The sequence below is a fragment of the Rhinichthys klamathensis genome, unplaced genomic scaffold, assembly GCF_029890125.1.
Source record: "Rhinichthys klamathensis goyatoka isolate OS25496 unplaced genomic scaffold, OSU_Roscu_1.1 h1tg000111l_1, whole genome shotgun sequence".
Taxonomy (NCBI): domain Eukaryota; kingdom Metazoa; phylum Chordata; class Actinopteri; order Cypriniformes; family Leuciscidae; genus Rhinichthys; species Rhinichthys klamathensis.
Genome location: NW_026606649.1, coordinates 14,836,912 through 14,857,341, shown reverse-complemented (window position 1 = coordinate 14,857,341; position 20,430 = coordinate 14,836,912). Strand labels below are relative to the sequence as shown.

The following is a 20,430-nucleotide window of genomic DNA, read 5'->3' as shown; positions in this document are numbered from 1 at the left end:
TCTAACATAAAACAGACACCAGTTCGTTTTCGGGGATAAATGTTTAACGGCTTGCCATATTGTGCGCAGCCCCCACAGCAATACCAGCAATATCCAACTGATGCATTGAGTTGTGTTCCAGTGCCAAACACTCCCAGACGCCCGAGTCATCAGCAACACTCACTTGTATTATTAGATTTAATTGGTCAAGCTGTTTAAAATACAACAGGGGCTTATCAAAAAGTCGTTTTTGACAAACACGTCGCATTTTGGGGGGGCTGAACGAATAGTTTAATACGCCACAGACAAATTCAATGGGTGTACAAGTCAGATAGTGACAAATAACGGCCAAATACTGTAATAATTAGACCTGAGAATGACATTTACACTCAGATAAATCTTCAATACGTTCGCGTTTGACATTCGCACACCTTGCATAATGGATTCGAAACTGCCACAGTTACATTTGATTCATTTTCTAATGCAGACCGAATTAAATTATTGAATTTAAAACTGTTAACGTTACATTGCCACCAGGGTGAGTCGAGTACGGTAGGTTAAAAAAACATTCTGTTTTCATTCGGTACACGTCCGAAAATTGATAAAATGTAACAGTTTGTGTTCCCTCCGCATTCGAAAACGGCTCAGAAAAATCCGCCCTACTTACATATATCCATTCCCTGTGGCTGGGATAGGGTGCAGTTGCAGGAGCATGTGTCATTGGAGTTGGCGGCGTTGTTGTTGTTGTTGCTGGAGCTGCTGTCCGGGACCGTGATGTTTCGCATGGGGGCTCGGGGAAGTGACGGGACGGGGGAAAGAGAGCCGCCGGCCGCGGCCCTCACATGAACTGAGGAACACTTCCACAGCAGCAGCCTGCGGTCTCGGTGCACGCGCGTCTCATGCCATTCTCACGACTCTCTCCGACGCATTTTCTGCTTCTAGACTACGGTAAATACCTTCCCCGCATCTTGACGGCCTTTTCCTCTGCTTTCATTCAGTAGAATGGCTTTCTGTGACGGTCTCAGGCTCACAGCCCACCTCCTCCTGCGCCTCCCTCCTCCGAGAGGGGAGCAGCTCCAGACAGACAGACAGGAGCGGTGGGAGGGGAGACTGGCGCTGACAATGGCGGTGGTGAGAGAGAGAGAGAGAGAGAGAGAGAGAGAGAGAGAGAGAGAGAGAGAGAGAGAGAGAGAGAGAGAGAGAGAGAGAGAGAGAGAGAGAGAGAGAGGTTGCTCTACCCTCAATGTGACTGTGTGTGTGTGTGTGTAGAGGCGGTTAGAATTACACACACACACACACACACTCATTAGTGCCAGCCACGACCAATCAAGGCAGGCATTGAAGAGGCTTTAACCTTGGGCTGACCCCGCAGTCTAGCAGATATTCAGCAGATGTGTCAGACACCCCCCTTCTTTCCCAAACTGTCTGCGGTCTATAAATATCCGGGGTGGTTTTGGTGTGGGGAATGTCCGGCTGAGTGGGCAAAAGTGAAGTAACACTAACACCACCAAAGTATTTGGACTCTCAAGTCACTTTAATTTGTGAATATCAAACCAAGTGTGTCATCAAACACCATTCTAGAGCTTTTATCAAAACTTATCACATCACTGATGTCGCTGTGCTTTTAAGTGGATGTATGAGGTCAGGTCTCCCAGAAGTAATTTGTGAAATTCACAAAGTTTGTCTTTTTTGTAAAATATTTTGCTTGAAAATCTTAGTTTAAAAAGAATGCCATTTGCTTTGATATTTAAAATTCATAATGTTTTTGGGCCACTGCATGTCTAACTCTTAATTGTTGAATTTCACTTGTCATGCACATACTTCAGTGTCTATTATAAATTATTTAGCGGTGCTAGGGGTGTGCATATTGACAAAAATGTATATCTCGATATTTTCTGGGATTTTATTGATAATAATAATTAGATATTTTTAATGCATTATATTAGATCATTTCATGCAGCTCATAGGGGACACGAATGCATTTAACCTGCAGTTACGAATGCATAAATAAAGTTGTGATGTTTTAAACACAAAACATTAAATACTGATATTTGAAACCATTAAAAAAATTAAAAGATACTTTAAATGTGAAATCCGCCAGTAGGTAGCAGCAAGTCACTGTTAATGAGTGAGTCATTGAGATTCAACCGATTCATTCAAACGGCTGATTCATTCAGGAACGAAGCACTTGACTGTATTAATGAGTGAGTCATTGAATCATTCATTCAACCAATTCGTTAAAAAAACTGATTCATTCACTAACAAAACACCACCGTGTGTTGCTCAGACGCAAAACAGTGCTAAAACAGGCATATTGCGTCTAAAATGCAAGTCACTTAAATATTAACTTCTTGTTTATTGATCTGTTGTATAAAAATGTATGTCACATTTGTAATCATGCTTATATTTGGAGAAACTTTTTGTGACATTGATTAACTATATTAATTTATAGAAATATAAAAGACATTCAGGAGCATTTTGTCTCCTTATCTTGAATTTTGTGGGCATTCTAAATGCATTTTTATAGACTAAATCACGCAGTGAATGTGCACACGCACTAGTCTAACCTACAAGACTGCATTGTGTAGTGTATGCGTGCACTCTCTGAGTGTGTATTTCTAAAGTGAGGGACAAGCTCGATAATGTCAGATCGCACATTGTTAAAACAACAATTTCAATATATTCGTAGACAATATATTGCGCACCCCTAATGCGTGCACATCATTTTTTTGTCATGTGTCCTAATCTTTCATCAAAATAACTTCCCCTCCCTCTTGCAGCGACATCTCTTCTCTTATCTGATGATGTGTTTACTGAAGCAAAGGCAGGTCCAAACCCCAGAGATGGTCTTATATTAGGGAGATGAGTATGAGGTCTCTGTTCCGCGGAACAAAAAAGGGTGTTTCCCGATTTTTGGGCGTCTTCAAACTGAAATAGGCGTTTTCCCACCTCTTTACCTGATTTGCTAAAATTGAGTGGGCGATTCCCAAATACATTTTTTCCCGTCAACCCCAATATTTGATGCGGAGAAGCACAGGCACCGTCTGCTACTGAGAGATCGTTAGCAGCACAACTTTTTTTTTGTTATTATTCACACTTTTTATTTTAGCAGCACTAATTTAATTCCATGCCTGACCCGTTTGACAAAGACCGTGACCCGAACTGCACCCACATTAAATCTACAAATAGATTGACAAAGATGATTTATTTTCTCATGTAACACAACCAATCAAACTCCCATTAGGCATTCTGAGTTAATGCTTTTAAGAAAATAGACACGCAGCCCAACAGCACGACTGGCTATATAGGCTACTACTCAACGCTGCAAATCGCGCTGTAATTAGAAACCTTGACGGTTTTCAGACTACAGACAAATAAGCACGAGACCATTTGAAAGCATTTGCCCAGTGGGTACAAAATTGAGTCTATTGATTCCCAACCCGCACCACAAGAAATGACAACATAAATATTATTCCACCCGTTACTTTTAAATAGAGGTTTACCCGTTGGGTACCTGTCCACGTTCAGGACTCTGGGTAGGACAATCTGTCGCATTACATGAAATTACAGCAACATCCAACAATCCAATGGATTCCTGATGGACAAAATCAAGTTCCGTCCTATTTTCTTTTTGAGAAGACATTTTACTCGGATATACTGTACGTCACAATAGGGAAGAAAAGACTATTGCAACTTCTGTTTCATGCTGACTTTAATTCCAAACCTTAGATCATTTCTTGAAAATCTTAGTTTATAATGATATATTGTTATATAATGATAAATATTTGCCTTGATATTAAAACAAAAATATAATATTTTTGGGCCACTGTATGTGTAACTCTTAATAGGTGAATCTCAGTTGTCATGCATATATTTCATTCCAAAATCAAAAGAAAGAAATATGAATTTCTTTTTTCTTTAGAGAAAAAGAAGCCAGTTTTAAAAACATTCAGTTTTAAATAATTTATGTGACATACAGTATTTATAGCATTCGGGTACTCCACGGAAATTCTCATTACTGTAATGTGAAAATTATTATATATTATTAACACTATTTATCAGTGTTATTTTAGTATTATTTATATAATAGTATAGTATTTATGAATGCTTTTTTATATATATTTAGTTAAACTAAATATATATAAAAAAGCATTCATAAATACTAAATTAGTTTTCATTTTAATTTAATTTCTTAATATTTCTATTTAGCTTTATTTTAGTTTCATTTCTATTTTTTTAAGTTTCGTCTATTTAATTTGACCTTATTTCAATTAACAAAAATTTCAGTTAACAATAACAAGTTCAGTTAACAATAACAACACTGTTATTCATATATCATAGTATTTCTCTCACTGTCTATATATACTGATTTAAATATTTAACAGTTATATACAAAAAAATATTGTGGCAGACAGTCAAAAATTACTATTGCAGTAATGATAATCACTATTAAAAATGATGGGGAATGCAAACATTCCAAAGATAAATGTGAAGACATTATTTAGAAAATGTGTAGAAGATTATTTGAAAAATCTTTGCATCTTCTTCTTGACTTTGATGTGAAATGTGACCTGGACATGTTGTTGTGACACTCTGGCCAATGTTCTAACTCTAAATAAAGTAAACGAACACATACTAGCTGTGAATAGACAAAACAAAGAAATGTTTACGTCTCAAAAACAAAGGACATGCCGCTTCATTCAATTGTGTTTACAAAGATGAAACGTTTCCACCATTTAACTGTTGTCGTTTTTAGGGACTGTTTGTCAGACTTGAGAGCTAAAATTGGCCTTGTTATGACTGAAGTTGAAAGAGATGCAGGTTTTGCTTTAGCCCCCTCTGGCGGCATCTGGGGTCATGGCACCACTGCATTACTTTAAATGTGGGAAGAGTGACCGGTGTTTGTGGCCTACTTTCTCCTGTGACCTCTCACTAACGGTGTGATGGTTTGAAGTGTTCCAGGCTGAGTTGCGGTAACAGATATGTGAGTGTGTGCCTGTGAGGATATTTACAACGATAAGACAATCTGTGGTGAGACGAGCTTTCCCCGTGCGACTATGAGCCGGTCACAGTAAGGTCAGACAGATAAGAAGAGTTTATGACAACCTCTGATTTTACTGGGGTACCATTTCAATGTTATAACTATGAGTCTTAAAACACTTACACTTTATACTGTTTTGCATGACTTTGTCAGCCAGGCAAAAATAAGTCTGATAAGACAAATGATTTATGGTATCATTAATGACCATAGCACAGACAATTACACGCCAATGATTAGTAATTGTGCAAACCCCTAACCTCAAGTATGAGCAATAGTAATGCCTTAGTAAACACAGCTCATGACAACTGACAGGAAAGAAAATAAAGTTTCCCCCTTCAAATAATGTAGCATCTGTAGCATATTAAGAATTTTTGAATTCCTCATTATTTTCAATAGCGATTATCATTACTGTAAGTCATTTTTAACTGTCATAATAAATATCTAATATAATTTTGAAATATTTAAATCAGTATATAGGCAGTACAAGATATACAATGATGATGTATCAGTGTTGTTATAGAATTAAAATTAAATCTTTAATTGGAATAATAATAAAATATAAATATTCGATGAAACGAACAAAAACATTTAGTTGCTTTGGCAACTTACTGAAATAACAGTTAATTTATTAAAATTAACTATATATATATGTGTGTGTGTGTGTGTGTGTGTGTATAAACATTAACATATTTAAAAAGTTCAAATGAAAACTGAAAATATATAATGAATCATTTTATAGTTACCCAATATTAATCAACCTTTCTTACAATATCACCTCACGCCACAGACGACTCCTTTCAATGCTTGTCAGTGTCTTTAGGGATGACTCACAGCGTCTATTGCTGGAGACCAAGCTTCTTACAGCTGAGACACAGACACATCAGTCTGCCTCCGTCACACCACCTGTGATTGCTCAGGTGGAAGTCTAAATCACACTGCCGCCAGCCATCACATCAGCAGAGATCAACATCACAGTTAGACCAAGTCTAGCCAAGTAAATGTGCCTTATATTCATGGAAGTAGACAGGAACTTAGACTGATATATTGCACTATGTATTTGGACACTATAAGATGGGAATAATAAAAATTAAACTAACTGAACCAGGATCACTTCCTCACAGCAGGATCATTTCTACAAACACACAAACTTGTACGGATACACTAGTGAGAACCTTTCATTGACCACTAACGGTTTTTATATTATGTTATACTGATTATAATACAACACAGAATACAGTTCATAATATATTTCATTTTATATCGGTCACTGTAAGAACTTTTTTTTTTTTAAACGCTACAGTATGTCAATTGGTTAACTGTAAGTTATCTTATACCGTAAATGCTTTAAAATCGCATTATGTTATTTTACTGTAAAATACTGTCAAATTTATGGTTTTGGGACTTCAGTAGCTTGGTGTAGGATCCATTAATTCTACAGTAAGATATTTCACAGAATTTATTAAACAACTTTTACTTATAAATCAACTGTTAAGTGTCACCCTTTTTTTGAATATACATGAAAATGCACATTTCGAACTTAAATGGTTGTAATTCAAGAATGCTTTGGAATATAGACGTAAGATTGGTCTCGTTTTAAAGAAGACATTTGGCAGATTTTTGTAGAAGTGAAATACATTAAGAAAGTGAAACAGAAAAAAAGTTATAGAAGTTTGAGTTTATGAAAATGTACAATGTAAAAAATTTAATTCTTCATATTTTATATAAAATATATATTTTCAAAACCTGGGCGACTCTAAAACTGCAAAAAAATCAATGGTGAATCTATCATTTTTTTTCTTTATATTTAAAAAAATTCAGACCTTTTTTTCTAAAATAATTGAATGGATGCTATCTTTTGAACTCTTGGCATGAAAACAAACTGAGGTTTCTACCCTTCTTTCATGATTTTTCATGTTCATCACTATTTCAAAATAAAGGTCTAAACACGCCTTAGGAGTATGAAAATATTCTTGTTGCAAATTGATAAATTACGGCTCCTCTGTAATTTATTTTGAAAATCAATCACCAAATATGGAAACTAGAGATTGTAAGCTTTCAAATGATATATAGTTTGTCAAGATTAGTTTAGGTTTAGTATAGGATATTACGGTTTTAAAAATGTAATGGATTTGGGCCCACCGGTGGGCCGGTGACACTTAATAGGTTAAATAATTAAACACTTAACATTTTTAACAGTAGCATTTTTACATTATTTTTTCAGTTCAAATTACATTTTTAGATGTAATTAAAAACAATATCTGGTCCATTTGACAGCTGATTGACATAATTTGACTCAATAAAACCCATACCCAAGTTTTTTTTGTTTTTGTATTTTTAGAATAATAATGATAATAATAATAAAAAACTTGCTTTGGGGTTGCCCCTAAAGGGAGGTTTTGTCAGATTTAACTATAAATTTCTGAGACAACTTTGTTGAATAAACACTGAATAAACAAACTACACACACTGAAGTACTACAATAGGCAACAGTATTGATTAGAAGTGATTATAATAGCTGCAGTCAGCATTAACTAATGTAATCCTCATTAGTTCTCTCTCTCTGACTAGACTATTAACTATGGTAATACCCCAAAATGTGCTACTAAAGAGTAGAGAGGAAGAAATGCCAGACACGGATAAATCAGACGGGAACAAACCAATACAAGTACAGGTACTTGTCAGTTTGCATCAAGACTGCCAAGTTTGAGTGTGTGCGTTTACCTGAGGATGGGAGATATTGATAGGCTGCAAAGTCATGGGCGTTGAGTGGCCGTTCCCCTGGGAGCTATGCAGTCTCTCACTGCTGGTGTGATGAAGTGTTTACATGAAGGGATCACCCTGAGGGGGCGGTATTCATTAACCAGACTTACAGACTCAGACTATTGACTTCTCGCTCTAGACTGAACCTCTCTTTCTCTCTCTCTCTCTCACACACACACACTTTTACCTTTAACACACTTTCCACAACTTCTGTTTGAGTAGCTGCTCTTGAACATGGACTTTTGTTATTGAGCTCTGTTTCCACTTAGAGCTCCACAGCACCTCATTTTATTCATTTACAGACCTTACAGACCATACCTAAACTGCAGCTCTAGGGAGTCTTTGATGCATGAGCAATAAGAAAAAAAGGGGAGACAACATTTTTACATGTTACGAGGAAAATATGTTGAAATGCTCGTGGAAAAACTCACTGCCAACGTGAAATGACGTTTACAAACGTTTTTACTTCCATAATCGTATGTACTTTATAGTGAAACAGGATCTATCTACCTATCTATCTATCTATCTATCTATCTATCAGAGGTCGCGTTAACCAAATCTTTTTTAACCGAATTTTTTAGCAGAAGGCCGTCTGTAATTTTGGCAGATTACACTGAGGGTGATCTATTGTAATTTGTTACAGTAATTCCCACTCCTGTCCAGTTGGTGGCGAGTGAAATCCCACACTGCAGCCGATTCGAAAAATGTAATTGGTCATGTCAATCACTGTACTGATTGCCTACACCAAACACTGATCCCTGCACCTTGCAGTCACTGTAACATTAACCAATGAAATTAGCTGCAGGGCGGGACTTCTCTGAACTGGTTTGGGGGGGAAAAAAATCATGCCCATGAGAAGTCGTCTGTCCGAGCCATGTGTGCCACACAAGTCCTGAAAAGTGAAGCCAAAACGTTTCGATCAACCCAGGTGGCTGGATGCAGTACAGATCATAAACCCCGCCCTCTCCGTGTAATCTAATGGGACGTGAGACACTAAAAAATATCAAAATTATTTCCAAAGATGGTTTCTGTCATTCTGACGTCATGATTGAGAGCTGTGAGAGAAGTAGTCACTGAGGCACTTTAAGGAGCTTTAGGAGCACTGAGGAGCTTTAACTTTACTTTTTATATAATTATATAATTTTGTTTCACACTGACATAATGAGTTGTTCTGCAGTAAACTGTATTAACCGATTCTGCAGGAGTGTGGGCGGGGCCTTGATACCGCGGCTCCACTTCACGCTCACTACTGCACAGACTCGGGCTCCAAGATATCAGCGCCATATTAAGACATTGGCGGCTTCACTTTTCTACAATGGAGAGTAAAGGTGAATCGTCCATCTTTTTTTTTAACAGTCTATGGTCCGAGCCAAGGCAAAGATGCAAAATCTAATCTAATGACAATTGCCTCTCAAACTCCCTTAATGCATTTATCATGTTATAATAATAATAAAATAATACAATTATAATACTACTAACTAAATAATTACATAGGCCTAATTATGTTTCTACTCCAATTCGTTTTTTTTATTTTTTTATATAAACATTTAAATGGTGGCTGTCATAAAAACCTGACTGATTTATTCAAACATACATTAAATATTGAAGAACCGTAAAAAATATACAATGAATATGTAATATGGTGCATATATTTAGAAAAATGCCCCTATCTAGAGTTAATTGTTAGTTGGGGGCAACCCTAAACATTTCACTAACTTCTTCCATACTTTGACACGGTTTTAGAATAATTCTCAGTCCAAACGGCTGCAGCGTTCTCCTGCTTTTTCTCGTTCCTCACAGGACACTCATGGTAAGTAAAACTACTCATAAAAAACCGCACACAATCCACCAGGGGAAACATATGCCTAATGTTTGTCCTCACTGACTGTCTCGCCTGGCTTTTAGCAACCTTTAGAGTCTCTGCTACACGACTGTGACCTCAGATCAGGACACATCTCCTTGTTTGTCATTTCTTCTGCTCTAAAGAGTGGGACAGAAAAAGACTTTCTATGAAGCTCATTGTTAGCCATTTCCATCTTTTTTCATGGATGGATACATTTCAATACATTTTTATTTAAATTTAAATTTTTCTAAGAGAAACTAGAATACAAAACAAATAAAGTATATTTGTGGACCCTAGGGGAGTGAATCTTTGGGTAGACAGTGAATCGCTATCATTCGATTCACAATTCAAGGGTTTTTGATTAATAATTAGATTCTGTGCATTTATAGGATTATTCAAATGCTGATAGTGCTGGAGTGCAGCACTTCGTTACATATTACTATACTTAAATTAGTTTGGGGGGCTTTCAATTTGGTTAGACTATGGATGGATTAACAAAAGTGTATTAAACTATACAAAAAAGTTTTTTAAAAAAAATTCTCCTGGTTGCATTTAGGCTACTTGATCAAAAACGCAGTAAACACAGTAATATTGTGAAATATTATTGCAATTTAAAATACTGTTTTTTTTATGGCTGAGGCTAAATACCATTCAGCCAGCCACCAGAGGAAGCCCTTTCCTGAGTACTAGTCATGGCCTGTTCTACACTGCTCATTTCCAAGGATACTTTGCTTTGCGAAGTATTGCCAGTTTCACTGCACTACTGAGCGTTTACCATTGCCTGCTGTTAATGTTGCTTGTTATGACTATTGTGCCTGTTTACTGGATATCATCTCTTGGATTACTGTTTTCATTGTTTAGCTGGTTGGACTTTATATGTAAGGGCAGGCCAAATATCAAAACACATCTCATTGTCTCACGATTTGTGTTAGTCTGCTCTTTATTTTCAATAAACTGCCTCCATGTCGAGTCTGTCACAGAATACTTCGCCAGCCATGAATTCAGCGGAAGTTTCTCAACTCCAGGCTGCATTCGCTTACCAGAGAGAACTGCTCAAGAGATAAGGAGCAACTATCTACGAGCCACCAACGAACACCTCATTCACTATGTCTGCTCTTTCCCATCTACAGTATTTAAGCTCAACAGGTAAGATTTCCTGAAAAATTTGATGGCTCTGCTGCGAAATGCAGGGAGTATCTACGCCAGTGTAGAATTTTATTTCTCTACTCAACCTGAGTCATTTGTTTAAGAATCTAAGAAGTGTGCACTCATGATGTCCCTACTCACCAGAAAAGCTTGGCTAGAAGCTAGACTTGGCCACATCCGTTTGGGAGAAAGATTCACAGTTTTAAACATCCTTTGATTACTTTGTGCAACAAGAAAAAGAGGTGTTCGAATATCCAGCTGGGGCTAAAGATGTTTCTGTTCAGCCGCTTCACTCATGCCAGGGCCATCGATCAACAGCTGAGTATGCCATCACATTCAGCGGTTCAGAGCAGATGAAACAACGTGGCCTTCAAAACTGTTTTCCGAGAGGGGCTTAACCACGAGCTACATGTCGAGCTTGCATGCAAAGGTAAGAATGCTACTGTAAGAAATTGTAGTCTGCCTCGACCCAGATTCCACTCCAAAATATATTTTAGAATGAGCTCATCCCCAAAATGGCTTAATTATCAAAGAGATGAAGCAAGTGAAGTTATATTGTTTCTAATGGTCATCATCAATTGTAGAATGGGAATGGGTGTGGGACACAGATAACCATCTCAGACAATGGGGTGTCTCAACTTCATTAACATACAGACCACAGCTGTTACAACAAGAGAAACCTCATTTACATTAAGAGTGGTAAACTGTAACAGGATAAAAGGTTTAAGGTTTGGATCTTCTGGGTTCATTCTGACACCGGTGAACCCAAGGTGATTTGTGTACTTTGCCACTGCTATGCTGTAATAAACTTCATTTTTGAGATCGTCCACATAAGTTTTTCTTACACTACTGTCTGAATTCATAAACATGGCTATCAAGGTTGATAACTTGATTCGTAACTCATCACGATCCAAAGTACACCCCGTTTCCCAAGCCACAGTCTCTATTCAAGCATGTCCCAAATCTTCAGAAGGCCATGATGAAAAGTGCTACCACTGTGGTAAACCCGGTCACCAGAATACCAAATGCCCAACACTAAGGCATCAAGTTTACAAGTACTACAAATTTCCCCTCTCCTATTCACCATAGTTTTTCTCTGCCTGTTGATATCTCCTTCAATGAGGCTTCCAAATGTATTACAGTGCTAGTGGATTCAGGAGCAGCTGTTAATTTGATTCATGCAGATCTGGTTAAAGAACTCAGCAGGGACACATGGAGCAGTGGGGATGCTATCAACATCATCGCTGTTAATAAAGAACCCATTGGCACTGGAATAACCCATCAAACTGTTCCAGTTACCCTGCAGTCATTTCACTGTTTGTCATTGACACTCTCAAGCAAGTATTCATCCTGGGCCATCCATGGCTAGCTGTTAATGATCCATCCATATCCTTGAACCAGGGTGAACTCACACAATGGTCAGATTACTGTCAAGCCAATTGTCTTCATGTCACCGTTTCCATGCCACGTCTCACTACTAGCATTGAGAGGCCAGAGGTCTCGAAAGAAATCAAGTTTCCCAGTGAGTACAGATAATTTGCAGAGGTATTGAGCCAAGGCAACCCAGTTACTACCTCATCGTCCATGAGACTGCGCCATTGAACTGTTAACCAATGCAGCCCCACCTAAGAGCAGAGTATACCCTCTCTTACGTCTTGAAAGCCTAGCCACGGAGAGCTACATTGAAGAGGCCCTAACATCTGGGTTCATCCGGGCCCTAAACCTTACCAGCAGCAGCAGGCTTGTATTCGTGGAAAAAAGATGAGGGACTCCATCCATGCATCGACTATAGAGGTTTGAACAGTTAAATACAGGTACCTCTTCCACTTGTCCCCTCAGCAGTGGAACAACTTCATGAGGCACAAATTTACACAAAGTTAGACTTAAGGAGTGTGTATTGAAGGCTGTAGAATGCACTGATTGCTATTACAGTTCTAAATCACCTTAGAGTATTAATACACAATTAATGTCCAGTAACTAGGAGAGGAGTAAAAACCAGAGCCAAAGATCAAATTCACTCACTGTATTGATTGATAAATTTTCTCACAATGTCAACAAAATGTAAATATCACAATAATCAGCGTAGGCCTACGTAAAATAAGCAAACAATAAAAACAATGGTTATATTCAAAAGATACAACTATATCAAGAGAGGTCAACGAAGTGGTGGTAATAAGTAAGTGTACTCAGTTTTAAGAAGTCCCAAGTATTCCAGAGGAAGTCCACTTAATGAAGAAGGGTGCAGAAACGTCGGTCCTCAGACGCGATGCCGTCTGGTCCTGATAGGGTTAATATGATGATGTTCAAAAGGGCCTGTAGCTTCGTGTGCTGTGATGTTCAGTGTGTGTTAGTATGATGGGTTTATGTTAGAGGCCTGCATTTCAGCCCGAGCCCGACGGGCCCCGACTTATTTACGCTTCTAGGGCCGGGCTTCGGGCCAATTTTCACGTCATAGTTCACACGCGGGCCGGGCCTCGGGCCTGTTTTAGGCTTATCTTTTTTTATAGCCTATTTTAGACATTAATTAAAATAAAATATGAGAAGATGACGATTGAAAAGCAAACACAGAAAGACGTTTTATAACCTATCACACTGACATGACTGACACATGACAGTCTGCTCACGCACACGCACAGGTTTCCCGGCGGCGCGATCTGAGATTCGTGCGACCGGCTCGTTCTGTGTTTAGTGTCCCGGTGGCGAGCGTGACTTCAGCGCAGCTGGAAAAAGTACGACGACTGGATTAAAACCTTCCACTGTGGATGCTGTGCTTTTTCTTCACGATGCTCTGAGACTGTTCTTAGCCATGTTAGGAGGTTGTTTTTTGTTTGATTGGACTTTATTTTCATGAGTCTGTTGAAAACTATTGGAAATAAGAATGGCCATGTTCTGTAGTGAAGACTTGATTTTTGAGGTAAGATAACCTGCATGTTTGTTTTTAATGTAATTTATTTGATTTGTTTAGATTGCATTCTCTGTATTGTATTGTAAACTCATTTAGTTTGCGAGCGCTGTTGCGACTGAGCAGCATCTGTTTGCCTCAGCTTTTCAAAAATGACAATTCGTTCGGGTCACATGACGTCACTGTAGCTTTGCGCCGCCATCTTTACGACCGACGGTCTCAGTAATGCCTGCAATATGTTCTGCAGTTGGCTGCAAAAACAGCCGAAAGAGGAACCCCGAACTGGTATTTTATTATAAAACAAAAGAAAAGGATAGAAGAAAGAAGTGGTTAGCTGTCATTCGAAGAGATCATCGCTGCATGTCTCATATTGTATCATCATGTCTCATCTTTCTGTGCGCACACACACGACCCGACGCGTGCGGCCATAGACCCCTATACAGCGCGCGAGTAATGAATTGAGCTCTGTTTCGTGTCTGAATGGACAAATACACACAACATTATGTTTAAATGTCTGTTTTGGAGAGTATTCACGTAAAATATGTCGGTTATGTCTTAAACAGAGTTGTCATCCAGTCTCTTTGGTAGAGAGAGAGAGAGACGAGGAAAACAAACAAGCATGCAAATGGAAATTATCGCGCACATTTTTTTTTCCGTGTGATTAATTGATTTATAATCACTTACCTCACTTACAGTCACTTACCTAGCTAACAACTCGCTATTCATAGCAAAATACCACCAAAATCATACATTTTAATTTTTTTTTATAATACCTACATTTCCCATGATTAAATATAAATCCTTGGTGGCCAGCGCCGCACTTTTACGTCTTTTACCCATCCAGCTACAGCATATTGATATGCATCGGTACTTTTGACAGCCTTCAAGCGATCTCCACTGTATGGGGAGGGGTTATGCACAAGATATATATATATATCATGGAGGGCAAGTCTGGGGCAGATAATAATGGGCAAAAGAAAACTGGGGGTAACAAATAAGGATCGGAGCCTAAAATTAAAAATTTCTCAAGGTATCTCTGTCTCTCTCTCTTATTCAAATAGGCAGTTTGGGCGGCCATACCGGGCGAGATCGGTCGTAAATATGGCGACGTTCTATTGGTAGTGACGTAGATGGCATCTATGAATAAACGTTTAAACAAACGTTAACTGTCTGTGTGATATGCTTAAGTTGTTTTATATATATGGATTGTATTGTAGCCAAGTAAAGTGTTGATTTGAGAGGCTATAAATGGATCAAACATGTTTAACTCACTGTCGGCTGCTTGGTCGTCATAAAAAAAAAAAACATTTTTCTAAATTAACTTTATAAAGAAATGAAAATAAACTTACTGGTAAATACTTTGCCATTGAGAACAAAAAATATCTGTTTTACTGACTGCAACATAGGGCAGGCTGTGAATTTTTTTTTTTTTTTTTTTTTACGGGCTCGGGTCGGACTCGGGCTGATCATTCTGATGAGCTGTCGGACACGGGCCGGGCTAGGGCCTGAGCGTCTCGGGCCTAGATTTGAGGCCCGTGCAGGGCTCTAGTTTATGTGATATGGTCAGCTGGACAAATGTAGATAAACGTGTGTGGTTCTATAATAAAACAAACAAACTTAATTAGTTTCTGTTACAACTCTTACGATAAAAATGCTGCGTCATTATCACTTCACGTGATTGAACGTGAAAGACATCACAAACTTGTGGTACTGGTATAATATAGCAGCTGTTCTTTTATGACTGAATAAATATCTTATTGATGCATTAAACAGAATATCAAACAATGATTATTAGACAAAATAAATGTAAGATAAGCACTTACAGTCTGCAATGACGCGCACGCGAGTATTCACCACAGAAATCCAACAACCTCAGAAGCGATCACACAACATCAGCCGCCCATCACATATGAAATACCAAACTGCTCACCAGCTATATTGTCGATCTATAACTTTATGGCCTTATTTATGCACCTTGCTGCATTTACTCACAATACAACTTGTCGCGCACCACATCTCTTCTTTCTTTCCTCTATTGCCGCGTATATGTGATCTCGCGTCATTCTCACAGAACTCGCGAGCCTTCCGATTCAAACTCCGCCTACTCAGCAGACGCAGCACTTCAAAAGAACACTGTACAACTATATTATACTATAGTAAGAACATAAATATAACAGGACCATGGCCTTTTGCACAGAGTGCTTATAACCTCATTAGGATCAGAGAAGGGGATGAGTAGAAAACTGCATTTATCACCATTAGGGGGCACTACGAATACCAGGTAATGTCCTATGGTCTTTCCAATGCACCAGTAGTGTTTCAATTATTCATAAATGAGATCTTCAGAGACCTACTTAACCAATGTGTCATTGCTTATACTGACGATATCCTTATATATTCACAGAGCAAAGCTGAGCATATCAAGCACATCAAGACAGGCCTCTCATGCCTCCAACAGCATCAACTGTATGTGAAAGCTAAGAAACGTGTTTCACACCACCCAGACTACATTTATTGACTATAACATCAGTCACCAAGGAGATGGATGTGTCAAAAAATCCAGGCCGTGACTGAGTGGCCCAAGTCTGGGCTTTGCCAATTTCTACCAGAGGTGTATCCAAAATTAAAGTCTCATTGCAGATTTCTTTTCTAAAAAACTGAATGCAGCCGAATGAAACTACAACGTCGGTAATAAGGAGTTACTCTCCGTGAAGGCAGCTTTAGAGGAGTGGCACCACTGGCTAGAGGGAGCTGTTCATCCATTTCAAGTAAGGCATGCTAGCCATTGTTTTTTACATGCTTCCAATTTACCGTTACTTGCCGCCCTGGCAGCAAGAACAGAAAAGCCGACACTCTCTCTAGAAGGTATGATCCACCTCATGCACAACCACATAATGATTCCATTCTACAACCATCTGTCATCATTGGCCCCATCAGCCGGGACATTATGAAAGAAATCCAGAGAACACAACAGACGGACCCTGCACCACCAGAATGCCCACAGAAAAACACTATGTACCTCAAGCACTACGTCAGAGAACCATTCAGTGGATACACACCTCTCTCAGCACTGGACACACAGGTATTTACAGGACAATCTTACTGGTACTTAACTTATTCTGGTGCCCATCAATGACTCATGATGTAACTGCTTATGTAAAGTCATGCCAAGTGTGTGCAGTGCATGATCCAAGACCCCCAAGGAGCCACCAGCCAGCTTGCTGCAACCATTCCCCATTCCCTAAAGATCATGCTCCCACCTGTCCGTAGACTTCATCAATGATCTGCCCAACTCCAACAGGTTCACCACAATACTGGTAATCATTGCTAGATTCTCTAAGTCATGCAGGTTGATACCTATGAAAGGTTTACCCACTGCAATGGAGACTGTTTTGTTTCACCAAGTTTTCAGGGTGTACGGCCTGCCAGAAGACTTTGTCTCTGATAGAGGACCCTACCAGAGTCTGGCAGGCCTTCTGCAAACAACTTGATATTAACATCAGTCTCACTTCAGGGTATCATCCACAGGCTAACGGACAGGTGGAGAGACTTAACTAGGAAATCGGCAGATACCTCAGGTCCTATTGTAGGGCCCTGGTACCACGGATTCTGAACCGCTGGAGACCCATTGGAGATTGATGGAGCACCAGCCTACATGGTGAAAGAGATCCTAGACTCTAGGCATAGAGGGGGCGAGATGCAGTACCTGGTGGACTGGGAGAGCTACGGACCAGAGGAGAGATCATGGGTAGCCGACTATTGTTATGACTATTGTGCCTGTTTACTGGATATTGTCTCTTGGATTACGGTTTTAATTGTGTTTGCCTGGTTGGACTGTTATGCCGAGTTCAGACTGCACGATATTAGCCCCGATTTTGGCTCGCCGACAGGTTTTGAGAAATCGCCGACAAATGCCCGAAATCACAGGCAAATCGGTGCTCGTTCACGCGAGTGACAATCACGCAGTGTGAATGAGCAAAGACGCGATCTGAGAGAATCGCCGACGAGTCGCCGACGCCCGTGAGATATTTGGCATGCTAAATATCTGGACCTGTCGGCGATTCACAATCCTGCTGTGTGAATGTGTTCTGACTGAAAACTACATCGGCGATGACCGACAGCCAATTAGAGAGCAAGATACAGGGAGGAGGAGGAGGAGTTATAGACCAGAATATCAGTATTTTAATAGATATTAAAATAGGTCGTATCCAGATCCGATGAAGGACCTGCGCCTGGACACGACGACAATGCAGCCCTGAAGTGTCAACTAGTCTCTCCCCTGTGAAGGGCTCCTTCCGTCCCTTCACCTCTGTACAGATAAAACGTTGTCAAAATGATTCCAGTTCACATGGATACGCGGAAGCGACAAAATTTGTAAAGAAAGACTACACGCCTGCGCACATATTCAAACGCGCATACCTATAGACTGAACTGGTGTGCATGTGCAAACCGTCAGCGTTTTCACAGATTCGCGTTTTTGAAGTATATGCGGAGATGATAACGTTTTAAAAAAAAATTCAAGGTTTGCGTTCTCGAGCCACCAGGCACTGTTGTGAGCAGGCCGGAGCGCATTAAGGGTTTTCTGTTAGAGCGGTGTCGTGTAAGTGCCCACTAAGTAAATAACTAATGATCTTTGCAACGGAAGTGAATCAATCAAAACTAACTTTAGCTGGATAATAACTTTATTCTAGAGATGCTGTAAAGCCAAAACAATCGCTGTTACTTTAATTTCCTATTATAACTGTAAAGCTGCTTTGAAACTACCTATATTGTTAAAAGCGCTATATAAATGAAGGTGACTTGACTTGACAATGTTATGCTGCTTGACATTTTTGTGGAAACCGTGATACATGATGTTTTTCCAGGATTCTTTGATGAATACAAAGTTGAAAAGAACAGCATTTATTTGTAATATAAATCTTTTGTAATCAATTCAATGTGTCATGTGTCCTTGCTGAATAAAAGTTTTAATTTCTTTAGATTAATTTATCTAACTGGAACCATGCATCGGATAATTTTATTGATTGTGTACTGAAAGCAATCATAAACTATATCTTTAAATAAAAGTGCATCTGATTTTATAGACTGATTTTAAAATGAATCACATATATATATGCATGCATCCAAAGCACAGGACCACCTACAATGGCTACATTCAGAAAACAGACACTTCCACCTTAGCAATAGCTATGGAGATCCCAATCCCTTTTTCATCACTGCAAGAAATCACAGACATCCTAACTGTAACTCAAACGTCATTTAGAAGACTAATCCCAACCGAACAGTGCTTATGGGAGATGTCTGATTTGTGGATGACAGACCACACCTAGAGATCAGCTGACAGCTGCAGAAACATTCTCATTTCTACCCCAGGAAAAACAGTCTCTCTCTTCCTTCATCACAGAACGAATAGCGTACCAGCAACTTGTTTTCTCTCGTCACTCCTGATTGCACATAAACTGTCATGTTCCACTCGCTCTTTATAAACTTTATTCAATCTATGAAAGCATGCGGTTTTATTCATCCCATGTGAGATTAGATAACTTCCAAACAGTCACATGCTTAATCTAAAATCAGCAGTTTCGAGGCAGACTCTAGCTTTAAAATCAAGTATCTGCAGTCTGCCGTCCCTCCTGTTGCTGATGCGGTGTCTCTGACTGTTTGGGGGTTTGCTGCAGAGAGAGAGAGAGAGAGGGAGCTAGTGTGCACTTCACCATCGACACACTCATTTCCTTCCCCAAACACATGAACACACTCTGCGCACAACTGCCAGAGGGAGGGAGCAGAAAAATATTTAAGGGCCAACTCTACCGGACTGACAAACAACAGGCAGACATCTTGAACGCCAGTGACATAAGCACAATGAAACGTTATCATATCACAATATTTTTCTGAACCTCTCCCTACATTAAAAGAGACAAAGACAGACAGCAAATGCAAAAGAGACAATGATTTTATCTGATAATGCAGTTTTAGCTTCCCTTGTGTTCTGTGTGTCTTATATTGTCTTATAATTTTGGGTTATTCTTTCTAGAGCATACAAATCCTCTTCCTATTTGCAGGCTGCACTTGTCAGGATATGAGTGTTTGTTTGTGTGGAGCAGATAGACAGACAGAACACAGCGACAGTGCTTTTCAATTCACTCCAATTAAATCCCACAGACAGACTCAATGCTCTGATTCCTTTTGTGCCACAATGTCAGGATATTTCCACCTCCCAAAGTTCACTATAGGATAATTATGGTAAAGACTGAACATACATTGTGGGAAATTGGCAACAGATGTTCTCCTCAGCTCACACAGGGCACGTTCTTGTGTTCTATCGGCACTACTTTTCGATTTTTAGTCTACTTACACATGCGGTAGACGAACGTCTTTATTCACTGCACTGTTTTTTCAGCATCTTGCGACATGAGTGCCACATTAAGACACCTTGCCAAGTGTTATCAACCAGCAGGCTGTTAATGGGAGTTAATGCAAGTTAAAACAGCTCTGAAAATGAAAATGTAGTACAGTTTAAATTTATATTAAATGCAGTTAGATGAACTTAAGTGCTTTTTTGACCCACTTAAGCAGCTGGACTTAAGTACATTGTTATACAATTAGTATATTTATAAAAGGTTTTATTTTACTATACAAAAAAAGACTGTGTTGAAAAACAAAAAGCTCACAAAAAAAGCATACATTGACTTCAACATAATCAATTATTAATATTTCGCTGGTTGTTTTTGCATGTGTTCATAATTTCTTTGTATGATA

General features: G+C 39.0%; 1 protein-coding gene across 2 annotated transcripts in view; it reads right to left on the bottom strand.

Moving 5' to 3' along the window:
• Nucleotides 1-20,430, bottom strand: part of ldlrad4a (low density lipoprotein receptor class A domain containing 4a) — a 98,336-nt gene that overhangs the window by 25,668 nt on the left and 52,238 nt on the right. The window contains exon 1 of one of the 2 annotated variants that reach the window (XM_056254632.1): nt 647-1,095. The exons of the other annotated variant lie outside the window; for it this stretch is intronic. Coding sequence (XP_056110607.1) covers nt 647-764 — 118 coding nt within the window. The 5' untranslated portion in view covers nt 765-1,095. Of the gene's footprint in view, nt 1-646; nt 1,096-20,430 lie in introns of those variants that run through there. 2 annotated transcript variants of the gene reach the window in all.